This window comes from Leucoraja erinacea, chromosome 31 (genome assembly GCF_028641065.1).
Source record: "Leucoraja erinacea ecotype New England chromosome 31, Leri_hhj_1, whole genome shotgun sequence".
Classification (NCBI taxonomy): domain Eukaryota; kingdom Metazoa; phylum Chordata; class Chondrichthyes; order Rajiformes; family Rajidae; genus Leucoraja; species Leucoraja erinaceus.
Window position 1 is genome coordinate 21,335,399 of NC_073407.1, and position 15,463 is coordinate 21,350,861.

The 15,463-nt window shown below is 46.3% G+C and overlaps 1 protein-coding gene across 1 annotated transcript; it reads left to right on the forward strand.

Annotated features, from left to right (window-relative positions):
* Positions 1-543: 543 nt before the first annotated feature.
* On the forward strand, positions 544-14,867 carry cacfd1 (calcium channel flower domain containing 1). The gene is made up of 5 exons (XM_055660288.1): positions 544-760; positions 6,507-6,579; positions 7,904-8,029; positions 9,232-9,339; positions 11,081-14,867. The coding sequence occupies exons 1-5, from the start codon at positions 622-624 to the stop codon at positions 11,175-11,177; spliced, it is 543 nt and encodes a 180-aa protein (XP_055516263.1). The 5' UTR covers positions 544-621; the 3' UTR covers positions 11,178-14,867.
* Positions 14,868-15,463: the final 596 nt, after the last annotated feature.

Here is a 15,463-nt window from a genome sequence, read left to right on the forward strand (position 1 = left end):
TACATGTTAGTGAATGGGAAAACACGCACTTTCCCTTCCAGATCAGATAAAACATCGAAAACGGCCAGTTTTTGAGCTGCAATTTACTGTGCCAGTCGGGGTGACCGTGAGGCACAGCTACCTAGAAAGATAGAAACTAAGGTAAATTAAAGAGGGAGCTGAAGGTGCCAATCCAGCGGAAGTGAACAGGGGACATTTGCCGTGGAGATCTAAAGGTCCAAAATATCGGGAATTATCGCGTTTGCTCGCTGAATTTCATCAAAAGTAAGTCAATAATGCAACTCCAGTTTAAATTCCATTTGGAATATTTTGGAGATCTTTGCAAGAAACCTAGAACCAAGACTGACTGATGACGTTTGGGGTCGTGACCCTTGACGCCCACCCGTCGGCCCCGCCCATTAAGGTCTGACGTCCGGGCGGTGACGTAGAAATGGTCATGACGTCGACGCGTTGAGGGACCGCGGCGCGTGACGTGGAGGCTGTCAGTCGAAGGGGGGCTCGAGCGGCGGGAGGAGGGAGAGAGTGGACAGCGGACAGGAGGCGAGGCCGGACCGGACCGGACCGGACCGGACCGGACCGGACCACCAGGACAGCAAGTGCCCCCTCCCCCCCGTGTCCACCATGCCGAGCTCGGAGGATGCCAGCGCCGAGCCCGGGGCCGAGGATGCGGCCGTGGCCGGTTCGGCGCAGGGCGGCGGCGACGGGATGACCTGGTGGTATCGCTGGCTGTGCCGGTTCGCGGCTGTGATCGGCGGGGTGTGTGAGTACCGGGGGCCGGTGTGGGGTGTGTGAGTACTGGGCCCGGGGCCGGTGGGGGGTGTGTGAGTACTGGGCCCGGGGCCGGTGTGGGGTATGTGAGTACCGGGGGCCGGTGTGGGAGTGGGGTGTGTGAGTACCGGGGCCGGTGTGGGGTATGTGAGGGGAGTGGGGTGGGTGTGTGAGTACTGGGCCCGGGGCCGGTGTGGGGGTGTGTGAGTACCGGGGCCCGGTGTGGGGTGTGTGAGTACCGGTGTGGGGGTGTGTGAGTACCGGGGGCCGGTGTGTGGTGTGTGAGTACCGGGGCCCGGTGTGGGAGAGCGGGGGGTGTGTGAATACTGGGGGTGTGAGGTGTGTGAGTACCGGGGGCCGTGTGGGGTGTGTGAGTGTGGGTGTGTGAGTACGGGGGGGAGCCGGTGTGGGGTGTGTGTGTGGGGGTGTGTGAGTACCGGGGGCCGGTGTGGGGTGTGTGAGTACCGGGGGCCGGTGTGTGGGGTGTGTGAGTACTGGGCCGGGGGCCGGTGTGGGGTGTTGTGAGTACTGGGCCCGGTGTGGGGGTGTGTGAGTACCGGGGGCCGGTGGGAGCGGGGTGTGTGAGTACCGGGGGTGTGAGTACCGGGGGCCGGTGTGGGAGTGGGGTGTGTGAGTACCGGGGGCCGGTGTGGGGTGTGTGAGTACTGGGCCCGGGGGTGTGGGGTGTGTGAGTACCGGGGCCGGTGTGGGGTGTGTGAGTACCGGGGGGGCCGTGTGTACCGGGGCCGGTGTGGGGTGTGTGGAGTACTGGGCCCGGGGGGTGTGGGGTGTGTGAGTACTGGGCCCCGGTGTGGGGTGTGTAGTACGGGGGGCGGGTGTGGGAGGGGTGTGTGAGTGTGTGAGGTGTGTGAGTACGGGGGCCGGTGTGAGGTGTGTGAGTACCGGGGCCGGTGTGGGGTGTGTGAGTACCGGGGGCCGGTGTGGGGTGTGTGAGTACCGGGGGCCGGTGTGGGGTGTGTGAGTACCGGGGGCCGGTGTGGGGTGTGTGAGTACCGGGGGCCGGTGTGAGAGCGGGGTGTGTGAGTACCGGGGGCCGGTGTGTGGGGGTGTGTGAGTACCGGGGCCGGTGTGTGTGAGTACCGGGGCCGGTGTGGGGTGTGTGAGTACCGGGGGCCGGTGTGAGAGCGGGGTGGGGTGTGTGAGTACCGGGGGGCCGGTGGGGAGCGGGGTGTGTGAGTACCGGGGGCCGTGTGGGGGTGTGTGAGTACCGGGGGCCGGTGTGGGGTGTGTGAGTACCGGGAGCCGGTGTGGGAGCGGGGTGGGCGGGGGCGGTGTGGGGTGTGTGAGTACCGGGGCCGGTGTGGGAGTGGGGTGTGTGAGTACCGGGGGCCGGTGTGGGGTGTGTGAGTACCGGGGGCCGGTGTGGGGTGTGTGAGTACTGGGCCCGGGGCCGGTGTGAGGTGTGTGAGTACCAGGGGCCGGTGTGGGGTGTGTGAGTACCGGGGGCCGGTGTGAGGTGTGTGAGTACTGGGCCCGGGCCCGGTGGGGGTGGGGGGAGTTCCTGTCTATGGGCTGGAGCTTGACCAGCCGGCTGGTTGTGCCAAAGAGCGAGTGTTAAACTTGTTCCCTCCACTGTGATAAAACCAACATGTCCCATGTGGACCGTCTAGATCCAGTGTGCCCAGCTCAGATTGAATCACCTTTCTCTGGCAGTCCCCGAGAAGGTGTGTTCAAGAAGGAACTGCAGATGCTGGAAAATCGAAGGTAGAAGACAAAAGTGCTAGAGACACTCAGCGGGTGCGACAGCATCTATGGAGCGAAGGAAATAGGCTTTTTCCTTCGCTCCATTGATGCTGCCGCACCCGCGGAGTGTCTCCAGCACTTTTGTCCAAAGATCTTATAACTCTAAGATCTTTGCTTCTGTCTACCCCTGAGAAGGTGTGTTGGATAGCCAGCATTTCCGTGCTTAGCGAGGGAGATGATGATCTGCATCTTATTTCCTATTATTTAAAACGCTCAGTGTGTAGCAGAGGTTCAATGTTTAGATGGGACCGTGTTGCTGTCATAACTGTTTCCGTTTATTTCTGAGCTGCTTATTTTACATCGGGTTTGATTACAGTCTACTTATTATTACACTGTCTAGTCAGCTGTGCATGTACCAATTAACTGTTTTTTAATCCTCAATGGAGTTGCGTACGCTATTAGACTATCAATGCACACTGGATGATTGTATTTGTAGATCTTGGGACTGTATTCAATGCCTCAAACTACCTCGTTTTTGTACAAACAGGGCCTGTTTCCATACTGTATCCCTCTGACACTGCTGCCATTCATTGGACTGCAGTTTAGAGTTTAGTGTGTTGTTTAAGCGCGGCTGTAGTAACTGGCAAATCTGTTTAGAAAATTACCTGGATTAAATTGAAAGCAAATTGCATACAATTGATTGGACAGATAGTGGAATGTATTGCTCTATTATTGTCACGTTTACCAAGGGTGGGAACACTCTTTGTTTTATCCAGGCAGATCAACTCCAGTACTCACAACAGGTTGTGCAAGAGAGAAAAATAGAATGCAGCATATAAAGTCAGGGCTGCAGAGAAAGTGCAGATAAAAATAGTGCAAGGCGTGCAGTGATGTAGATTGGAAGATCAGGAATAGATACATAGCACGTGATCCACTCAAGAGTCTGATAATAGTAAGGGAAAATCTTTCTGAATCCGGTGATATGTGCTTTCAACATTTAGTATCCTCCACACTTGATAATTTACATTTATACTGAAGCCAATTAACCTACAAACCCGTACGTCTTTGGAATGTGGGAGGAAACCAAAGATCTCGGAGATCTTTGGAAAATCCACGCGGTCACCCAAACTCCATACAGACAGCACCAGCAGTCGGGATCTGGCAACTGTAAGGCAGCAACTCTGCCGCTGGGCCACCTTGCTGCTGCGACCAAAGGAAAATGCTATGGAACTAGTAAAGGACGATCCAGCAGACAATCTCAACAGGCTCTTCCTGCACCCTTGCTCTACTGTTAAGAACTCCCACATGGTGCAGTGCATGGAGAACTAAGATGAGAGGGTAGGTCACGTTGGTAGACTGAGTATCCAGGAACATTGCTGTTAGACAAGATCCTTCAGAAAAACTATTTTAGTCAGCTGTGTTAGTACAGCTAGTAAGGCTTGGACTTGTAATGCATCCAAAAAGAGCTGGCTTCGACTTGAAGGATCAAATGGCTGCCTCCTGGTATATTATTATGAGAGGTATATTCATGTCTTGAATAGATTAGAGAGGGTAGTCAGCCAATGCTGAATGTGGAAGTCAGCAACTCTTGTGGGGTGGGGGGGGGGGGAGATGGAGATGGATGAGGGAGGGGTGGTGGGGGGGAGGGAAGGGATAGTGGGGGCAAGGTGGGGAGGAGGGGGAAGTGTGCGACGTTGTGTCCTCAAGAAAAATGGCTCGCAATGATACCACATGTCCTCAATGATTGATTTTTAACCACAGAATTGAGCTGCGGAAGCATTATCTGTTGTTGTTTTTGTGCTTGGAGCCACCGTTTTCTGAATTATATGCGTTGTTTTCACCTCTTTTTGCACAAGGTTAAGGTAAAATAGGAATAATTCTGGAACATGTTGGATCATTCTCGGTGCTGGGCTCTTTACACAAAGGAATGTCAATAAAATGGAGCATTCAAATATGTTTAAGTGTTTTATCGGCCATTGCACTCTTATCACTTTTGCTGAAATTCTGAAGAGGAAGGTGTGATTAAGGACAGGCTGTAACACGGCAAGAATGTGTTGGATTGGGGGAGGTAACTGGGGAACTGATGGCTGACTCATTGCCCTGTGTTAAAGGTATTCCACCAGCTATTCCTTGGACTATGATACTCAACCTTGGGGACAGGCAGCTTGTGCATATTTAACAAGATGTTTTTCTATAATTCAGCAGCGGTAATTGGATCCAAATATACACAGTGGAGGAGTAGATGGATTTTACCATCTAGGTAGATAGGATTCTTCCTCTTTCCTCACCCTTCTGAGTTATGTAACACAAGTTAAAGATAGTAAATATTTTTCTCAATTGTATAGTGTACTTAGGAGAACATACAATGCAGAAACATGCCATGGAGGTATTTGTCAACACTTGTCCAACCTGTTCCACATATTTTACACCTATTCCTTCAATATATTAATTGAACAGTACAGCATAGCAACTGGTCCTTCAACCCACGACATCCACACTTGTAATATGGGTAATGCAGGTATCCTGGTAACTTGTTCAGTCACATTGAATGAGTGATTAATGATGGTGTGAGCCCCTATCGAAAGTCCAGCAGAGCCAGTGGATTTTTAATGTCCAGCTGTAAAGTCCATCTCAGCACCAAGTGTAGAGTTCCACATTTTCACTACGCCAAGTATTGATGTCAAAATAAGATTGGATTAATTCCCTCGGTTATTGGTCAACTTTATTTTGGTTGTTACTGCACCTCTGTTTAGACTTTACTTTAGACTTTAGAGATACAACATGAAAACGGGCCCTTTGGCTCACTGAGACCATGCAAACCAACGATCACCCCGTACACTAACACTATCCTGCACCAAGGACAATTTACAGAAGCCAATTAACCTACAAATATGTATGTCCTTGGAGTGTGGGAGGAAACCAGAGCCCCCAGGGGCGAACGTACAAACTCCATACAGACAGCACCCGTAGACGGGATTGATCCCGAGTCTCATCGCTGTGTACCACTGTGACACTCTGTTAAGCACAATACCCATAAATGAACAAGAAGACACTGGGTAGTAACCAGAGAGACTAATAATGGATGGGATTTATATAGCGCCTTTCTAGATACTCAAGGCGCTTTACATCGCATTATTCATTCACTCCTCAATCACACTCGGTGGTGGTAAGCTACTTCTGTAGCCACAGCTGGCCTGGGGCAGACTGATACACAGGATAGCTCAAAGTACAGGAGTAGCAGCTTTCTTTTACCTCAGGTGGCCACCAAGGATCTGCTCTTGGACTTGGACTCTGGCTGGGAAAGTACTTTTACTGGCTTTAAGGTTGTGAAGGAAAGACTGGCTGCATCTGTACAACTCGCCACATAACCTTGAAGGCCCATAGTATTCCAACCAACGAAGCCCATATGAAATTTGAACACTACTGGAAGGAAAAAAAACATTGCAGCTAATTAGCAAACAGCAATCTCTTACAAACAGCAACCTGTGTGTGAAGTTGGTTAAAAGATAAGGACAAGAAACACTCCTGCTCTTCATGTTAAGCGTTTGCATGTGCCAGTGACAGCAGTAATGACAGAAGAAGGGTCCCAACCCCAAACATCATGTGTCCATTCGCTTCATAGATGCAGCCTGACCCGCTGAGTTCTTCCAGCACTTTGTGTTTTGCTGAAGATTCCAGCATCTGCAGTTCCTTGTGCTTTTGTGGTTTGACGTCTCTCTTGCATGAGCTCTCCTCGAGTAAGCACCATTATCTCGGTGTTGTCCCCTGCGGTTATTCATATTATGGGCAGTGTGTGGTGTTTGAGCCCATGAGCTTCTGTCTCTGTGTTAGGAGACACATGGATAGCTCTCTGCAGTGAATCTGGAACTAAACATAACTGGGAGGAGAGGACTAATGGATATTTGTAATTGATGGTTACGTAACCTAGAAAGTGCAGTGGTGCTCTAGTGATAATCATACGTGACAACAGAGGCTGGGATCGCTTTTATTATCCTCCTGTCACAACTGAGCCGCTCTTTCTGGTTGTTTTGCAGCTTGTGCAATTGCTGGAGTGTGGAACTGTGTTACAATCGATCCCCTCAACATTGCAGCCGGGGTCTGGATGGTGTAAGTACCTGCACGCAGCAGCCCTGCTCACTGTGGAAAGAATACCCTGAGGTCTTGTTTTGGGAGTGGGTTTATGTGCACGGTTGAGCTTGTTTACCCCCCACCCCACCACCTTGCAGGAAACTATCAGATTGGTTCTTATTCTCTATTACACTTAAAATAAAAGATTGATCAATGTGCCAAAGAACAATATCAGAGCACCCATTCCCTGTTTCACCAACTGGGACATTTTTGCTAATACCCACTACCTTCATGTGTTGGCCCCAATTAATCCCTCGGCTTCTCAAGTTCTTCTCCTACCCTAATGTTTCTTACTCCTCTTCCAATCGCAGGCTTTTCCCCTATCTGTTTGCTACCATCTGTATAATAAAAATACATGCAAAGAGTCTAAAAATTAACTTGTGACTTTTGGAGTCTTTCATATGCTGTAGAAATTACACTATCCTTGCAATAGTTTTACCTGTGATTTGTTTCTGAACCCTGCTCTCCATTTCCAGAGAGGAACCTTTTACAAAGTGTCTCTGAGGCAAGTTGCCTTGTGTCCCTTAGATTGGAAACGCAAGGAACTGCAGATGCTGGAATCTTGAGTAAAACACAAAATGCGGGAGTAATTCAATGGGCCAGGCAGCAGGACATGGAAGGGTGACGTGTTGGGACCCTTCTTCAGACTGGGTGATGTTTCAGGTCGGAAACCTTATTCAGACGTTTCAAGTCAGGACTCTTCTTCAGACCATTCAAAGTGTCTTGGGTCCTGCCCTGAAATATCACCTCTCCTTGTCCTCCAGAGATCCTGGCTGATCTACTGAGTTACTCCAGCACTTTGTGTTTTACCTTCGATTAGGTGCACCTTTAAGGTAAAGGTGGCGTCTTGCCAAAAAAATGATGATACTTGTTCTGGAAAGGTCACTTGGCTATCTCCACTGCAAGAACAGGAATGGTGAATATATGCTACCTGGTGTTTTAGTGCACTGACAGCCTTTGCTCCATTTTATTGAAGATGGCATTCTGTGTGCCAAATTAATCACAACGTTTCACACTCCTTGACAATAGACTTCCCTTATTTTCTGCATTTCATAGAAACAGACCACTCATTTCACAAGCCTACATTACATTCCCCATAAACTTCTTAATCTCTGCCACTGTTATATACTTCTGTTCCATTTTCCATTGTCTAACTTCGCATTCATTTAATCTGGAGTATTTTCTTCAACTATTCGTCATGCATTGCAGTTTTTGTGTGTAGTCTTTAGTTGTGATGCAAACCACAAAATATATTGCGTTTGTTTAGTGGTGTAACGTTGCCATTTTATCTTTTAACACACAGGCTGAGTGCGTTTATCCTTTTCCTCTGTGAAGCTCCATTCTGTTGCCAGTTTATAGAGTTTGCGAATGCAGTGTCTGCACGAGCTGATAAGTTCCGCCACTGGCAGAAAGCAATGTTCTATTGCGGGTAAGTGTACTATGGGAGGGCTGTGTGGCAGCAGTAAATGACATTTGTATTTCTCACTGGTGTTGTCGTTCATGTCTATCCTCATTGCGCTGTTAACCAGTGAGAGTAGTTTGTAGATAGACACAAAATGCTGGAGTAACTCAGCGGGACATGCAGCATCTCTGGAGAGAAGGAATGGGTGATGTTTCGGGTCGAGTTCCTTCAGAGAGTAGTGTGTAACTGACCTAATGAGGTGATGATGGGTTTGGGGAATTAGCTGGGAGATGCTGTGGAGATTAGTCATGAACAGGATTGAAATTTGTCAGGTTATAAATCGTGTTCAAATAACCTACCAATACTCTGTCTTTTGTTTACAAATGGTTCAGCAACCTGCTGAAGGAACTATGTTGCACTCGGCTTCCTTGAAATTCTTTGGTCTACCCCTCAAGTCTGGGTCACGGGTCAGAAAAAAAGCATGGCTTCATCAGTGTAATCTGTGGAACATTATTCTCCTTTCTTCTTTTTGAAAAGCAGTTGTTCGCCAAGTGCCACTTTATCAATTACTTAATATAAATTGTATCAGCAAAGGGCATCAGTGCCCTCTTTATGCCCGATGCTTCAACCTAGCGGAGAAGTCTGTTGTGTGGCACTTTATCAAGAGCCTTCTGGAAGTCTGTGTGCACCACATTGCCTGTGGGCCTCAGCAATTCTGACCATTATCGCATTTTTTTAAAACTCTTTATCAAATTGGTTAAACACAATCGCCCTTTACAAACCTGTGCTAGCTTTTCTTTTACCTCCCAGGTAATGATTAATCCTTCTCTAGCTCAGTGTTTTTAAATGCGTTCCCACCTCAGAGGTGAATCTGTCTCAGCTGTTGTCGCTGGGGTTACTCAGAACAACGGGGTTACTCAGAACAACATTTCCTTTCCAGTCCTCTGTCATCACTCCTCCCTATTGTTCTATGCTTATTGAACACTATTTTGATTTCTCTCGCCTAATTTTGAGAAGGGTCTCAGACCAGAACTGCTAACTGTTTCTCTTCCCACAGGTGCTGCCTGATCCGAATGTTTCCAGCATTTTCCGTTATTATTTTTGATTTTCGATAGTTTTTTCTGATTTTCAATGTGTCTGTGGACTTCTTCCAGAACTTAAGTGAAAGATCCCCCCCATCCTGGTTTCCAGAATGTAAAGTGAATCTTTATTCTTCTCTTTCCCCACAGGATAGCAATATTCCCAGTTTTCCTGCGATTTTCATTCACTACGCTCTTTGGGAATGCAATTGCTTTTGCTTCGGGTGTGCTCTATGGACTTGCATCACTTGGCAAAAAGTAAGTTTTCACTGGCATTCAACGTCTGTTTGTGGTGTGACTTGATCTCGACTTGAGGGCAGATTGAAAACACAGGATTGAACGATGACGTAATCCTAAAAGGACACGGTACAGTTCCTCGCTTGATGGTTGTTCTTAAAGCTCGGAGAATAGCACAAAGGATGCCTGCCAATAAATGGGTGCAGTTGTTAAGCATCGCCATTGAGTAGTTGAGCTTAAGTGATACTGTGAATGTCCCACAGATTCAGTGCTGATTCTGCTAATAAAAACAGAATCACTGATCAGTCTGTTTCAATCAGGCCTGCAATATTGCAATGCATCTTGAAAAATAATTTCTTCAGCAAAATTACAGTGAGGAGGAAAATACTTACATTTGAAGTCTCTCCCAGACATTTGCAAAAATAACATTCAAGCTTTTCCAAGAATTAGTAAAGATTTGCATCTTAAGATTCAATTTAATTGTCACCATATGCACCATTAGTATGTAACAAGTTGTACTTGATCACTTAATTGGTTGTTCACAGTGACAATCTTGATATAATATCCCCCATGACCAATTGTGCCTAAGGGTTTACTGCTCTAAATGACTAGGATTGAGTTTTTACGTGTATATAATGTGAATGTCTTCCTCTCACTGCATTTTACTGCAGCAGTAATGATTTTAAAGTGGCTGGATTCTGTTGTACATGTGAACTATGTTGATGGTGTTTTCAATATTGAATTTATTTAAAACAGTCACTGCCGCCTGTTTGCAGTAGCGAAGGTGTGTAAAAGGGCTCGGCTGTGGAAAGCTGTTTATTTGGAGTCCCACTATAAGCCCTGTTACACTATGGCTGGCATGGCCACTGTATTGATTACCAAAAGTGGTTGGAAAAATCTATACACATGCATACAGATTTGTATTCCACTTACAATAGGGTGGAATCGCTTATGGAAAACGTCCAGATTGTTCTGATCCAGATGTTGAAAACGGCTGTAAATTTATGCAATATTGTGTGAACGAGAGTGGACTTTGAATTAGGAATGGAAATTGTAGCTTGGATCCATGGGATCAACGTTTTGAAAGTTATTATTCCTAGAGAGAATTTGTTAACATGTTTGGTGTCTTTGTGTCAAGTTGGCTTGAGAGGAAGCTGCTGCTAAACCTTGCATGAGGAATTGGGGGTACACAAAAATGCTGGAGAAACTCAGCGGGTGCAGCAGCATCTATGGAGCGAAGGAAATAGGCGATGTTTCAGGCCGAAACCCTTCTTCGGACTGAAGAATTGGGTGCTTGCTGGATGGAGTATTGCCAATTCTAAGCATGGCCGAGGCGGATGTGAAGCATTTGGGAAGGTGATTTACTGGAGTGGGACAAGGCATGAGGGTTGTCATTATGCACGTGGCCTGGTGAAGTGGATGGGCCTATTCTTGGAGCAGGGAAGATTAAGGTGTTTTAAAGGAAGTTATGCAGGCTTTTGAAGGAGTAAATAAGACATCCCCTTAATGATCGGTAAAAGATGCAGAGATGAGCTGAAGTAAAAATGTTTTGTTGCAACACTTGGTTGAGATTTGGATTAAACTGCTTGGTGATTCAAGTCAAGGCTTTCAGAATATTTGAAGTAGAAAAACCAAGTATCCAGCAAAAGAGCTAATGGGGCAATGGAGTGAAAGATGACTACTTTTCGTTATTTTTCTGTTTTCTAATGGTGCTCCTTTCTCCTCCCTTCCCCTCCCCCCACTTCCACAACCGACCACGAAGGGGTGATGCTGTTTCGTACGCCAGGATCAATGACAAGAAACTGGCCGATGAAGAAAAGTTGACGGGATCGATCACCAATGAGACGGCAATGCAGTGAAAGACAGACACTGTGTTTACCTCGTGCAACCACAGATCAACAAACTAGCGGGACTTTATATTTATATGCGTACAATTTATATACTGCAGAGAGGGTCAGCTCTTGGTTTGATGTGCAATTGGTTCTTTAAAGGAATAGTAAAAACAGTGTAGATGAACACAAAATGGTGTAGTAACTCAGCGGGTCAGGCAGCGTGTCTGGAGAGAAGGAATGTGTGATATTTCAGGTCGAAACCCTTCTTCAGTTGAAGAAGGGTCTTGACCCAAAACGTCACTTATTCCTTCTCTAGATGCCGCCTGACCCGCTGAGTTACTCCACCATTTTGTGTCTATCGTCGGTGTAAACTAACATCTGCACTTCCTTCCTACACAGTAAAAACACTGCTGGAGTAACTCAGCAGGTCAAGCAGCATCTCTGAATGACATGGATGCTGCCCGACCCTCTGAGTTACTACAATGCTTTGGGGTTTTTTTTGCAAACCAGCACCTGCAGTTCCTTGTGTTTTCAAAAAGAATCGAATCCCTCTCTTTTTAAATATGTGACTTTTATATCTTTCTGCATTTCTAGGGATTTTGACTTTCAAACTTTCTTTAAATCAGTTACTGATTCGAAATCTCAGGGGTTTGACCCTTTTAATATTCTATTGATGTGATTACAGATCAAATGATGTTGATTACATTGGGATGGGCTGCACTTGAATTCACTATCAGTTGCTGCTGGCAGCTATGCACCACCCATTGGGATAATTAAATGACAACAATAATGGAATTCAGGTCGCGGCTCAGTAATACCATATGTTTTTTAAAGCACAGTTTAATACAAATCTAGGCGTTTTTGTTTGGGCTATCCTTCATGGAAAATATCACTGCACTGGAATTATTTTCTGTAAATCTCCAACCATGCTTTCTAAAGTAAAATTTACTCGTACTCTTGGTGGCACAGTGATCAAACTCCCCACATTCACCATCTGCATCCTCTGGCTTGGGAGCTCCCTCACCTTCACCAATGTATCGATGACCATCCATGGGTAGCACGATGGCACAGCTGGTAGAACCACTGACTCACAGCGCCAGAGACACGGGTTCGACCCTGACCTACGGTGCTGGCTGCGTGAAGTTTGTGGGCTCTCCCTATGACTGCTCGCACATCCCAATAACGTGCGGGTTTGTAGGTTAATTGGCCCCCGTGAATTGCCCCGCGTGTGTAGAGAGAGGATGCAAGATTATGATAACATAGAACTGATGTGAAGAGATGCGCAAAGGTCAGTGTGGACTTGTTGGGCCGAAGGGCCTGTTTCCATACTGTACCTCTGTATCTCTCAACTGCCTATACTGATGCTGCTAAGTTCTGACTCTGTATCAGTTTCCATCCTGCTCTCAGTTTTCTATGCTCCATCACTGACACTTCCCCATACGAGCTCAGTTTCAGGAGTTAGGTGAACCAACAATATTCACCGCGGTGCTAATGTGAGGTCGCTGATTTCTTCGTGAGTACCGGCTGACCCGCTAAATATTTACATATTTTCTGTTCACTTCAGAATTGATTCTCCAGCAATATTTAATTCAATTCTTGAATTTCTTCAGGGAAAAGGTCATGTAACATTTACAGACCTTCACAGGGAGATCCGACTGCACCTTTATAAAGATGACTTATAACTCAGTCACATAGAATATCCAACACACTATCAAGATCTAGATTTGATCCAGCATATCTCCCTCAACACCAGCAGCCATAACTCACCAATCCTTTACATGCTGTCATCTTCCTCTGCAAACATAATCTGGAGTATTTTTGGAATGCAGTGTACAAGAAAGGGAAAAAGACACACACAATCTTTTGAAGTATGAGTGAGTTTTTATTGGGAAAAGCAAAATAATTCTTATCTAGAGGATAGTTTGGTTTGGCCGTAATGCAATCCATAGTACACTAGCTGCTGTCGTCGTTAGGGCAGTGGCCAGTTGATTTAAATACAGGGTTTGAAGTAAGGTGTTTTTAGAAGAATAGCATGAAGCCGTACAAGCTGATTTTGTTTTTTTTCAAGGTCCAGTAATTCTGGATCATTGTGTATGTTAAAGAATGCACGCTGGATGTGGTTAACATGACTTGATACAAGTCAAAGCTTGACTTGTGCTCTGTGCGTGATAGCACAACTTAAAAGGGAATTCTCCAGCTCTTCCATTGCACAGCTGACAAACATTTGTCCAACATTCTGTGACTTTGTTCCACATGTTAATTTGTTTCTCCCCTCGGATGGCAATAATTTACCCAATGTCACCACTACATGTTAGCACCACTCCTTAGCCTTTCCTTTGTCTATCTGAACTTTAGTTTTTGCCTCAACTATAAATCCTGGGAACAGATAACACTGAAGACAGGCACAAAATGTTGGAGTAACTCAGTGGGTCAGGCAGCATCTCTGGAGAAAATGAATCGGTGAAGTTTTGGGTCATGACCCTTCTTCAGATTGATTCTTTTTCTTCAGAGATGCTGCCTATCCTGCTGAGTTACTCCAGCATTTTATAGACAATAGGTACAGGAGTAGGCCATTCGGCCCTTCGAGCCAGCACTGCCATTCAACGTGATCATGGCTGATCATCCACAATGATGTCTGTTGAAGACATATCTTTTGTGTCTGTCTTCGATGCAAACCTGCAACTGCAGTTCCTTCCTGCACAGATTATATAACACTGCCCGTTTTATAACTGTTTCCTGTTTTCTAAACCTCTTGGGTTTAACCAATAGCCGCGGAATTACTGGGAGTTGTCTATTGTCCTCTTATACGGGTCTCATAAGCAAAACCAAGGCAAAGTCTTAACGGCAACGATCAGGGGAATCAGTGCTGGACTCTCATTCCTTCTTATTGTTTTACATTATGGAGCTCAAAATTGCACACAGTCCTTCAACTTGAGCCTCAGTTTTGTACACCTGCCTCATTTATTTATATTCTGCTCCTTTTATTTGTGATGAGTCCTCCACAAAGCATGCTGATGCTGCGTTTGCTGTGGTATGCTTAGGGTTAAGCAGAGCGGTGGACACTGGCCTCACTGGGAATGACTACACACACAAAATCCACCGGGTTTGGCTGGGCCGTCTCTAGTGCGATGTTTAGTATCGGCCGATTGCTCACTGCCAGTTTCACCTCTCAGTTTTGTTTTTAGCGCAAGTTCTATTCTTCTGAGCATTACCATTGTGGATATCAGGAGGCTATGGGCCTGTTAATTGATGCTGACTTTAAATAGACCAGGACTGATCAGAATGGTACATGGTTGCTTCCTTAGACCTGGCCGATAAGAGTGGATACATCCGGTGCTTGGGAAGGGGATAAAATTGGCCAGCGCTCTGGTTTCTAATTGTGTGAGTGAGGGGTGAAAATCACACCCCAAACAACACTTTGCAAAGATTTATTTTGGAAAAGAAATGAATGCCCTTCCAAAGACAGTGCTTCTGTTAATCCATTCTTGGACACATCTTGTAACCTTAAGGAATGGAGAGGCAAAGGTTGGCCAGATGGGCAATAGTCTTTGGGACTTGGTCAGATTCTGGGTCAGCAATAATTGGAAACCGATCATAAATAGTTGTACATTTTAGAGTTTTAGTTTGTATTGGCATGTGTCTATTTAAATACAATGGATAGTTTATATATTTTGTCCATTTCTGACCATTTACTGTGAAATAAAAAATGTTACTGCACTCTTGTCATAGTCATAAAATAGCGAAACTGGCACTTTAGCCCACCAGGTGCATGCCTACCATCTATACTAACCGGCCTCTATGGCGTGAGAATTTGGGTGCTCAAAAAGATGTGGCAATGTTCTGAGCGCACCTGCCCCCATCACCTCAGGCAGCGCATTCCACATCGCAGCTTACTGCTAGGTTTACAAATAAAATCCTCCGAGTCCTTCCTACATTACATCTGCACCCTCTGATTTTAGACATCTCTGCTATTGAAGGAAGTTTCCCACTATCCATCCTGTCTATGCCATTCATAAGTGACACGGTTAATTCAGAGACTAGGGTCCTGAACTTGAATAAAGGAGAATTTGAAGGTATGAAGAGATGGGAGCTGGCTCGGATAGACTGGCAAATTCTACTTAAAGGGTTAACAGAGGAGATGCAATGGCGAAGCTTTGAAGAGTCGCATGAATGAACTCCAGAAATTGTTCATCCCTCCCTGTCTGGTGAAAAAATAAAACTGGGAGGGTGGCAATCTCCGAACAGCAATCACCGCATACTCTAGCACTATCTTACACATGAGGAACAATTTTACAATTTCCAGAAGCCAAGGA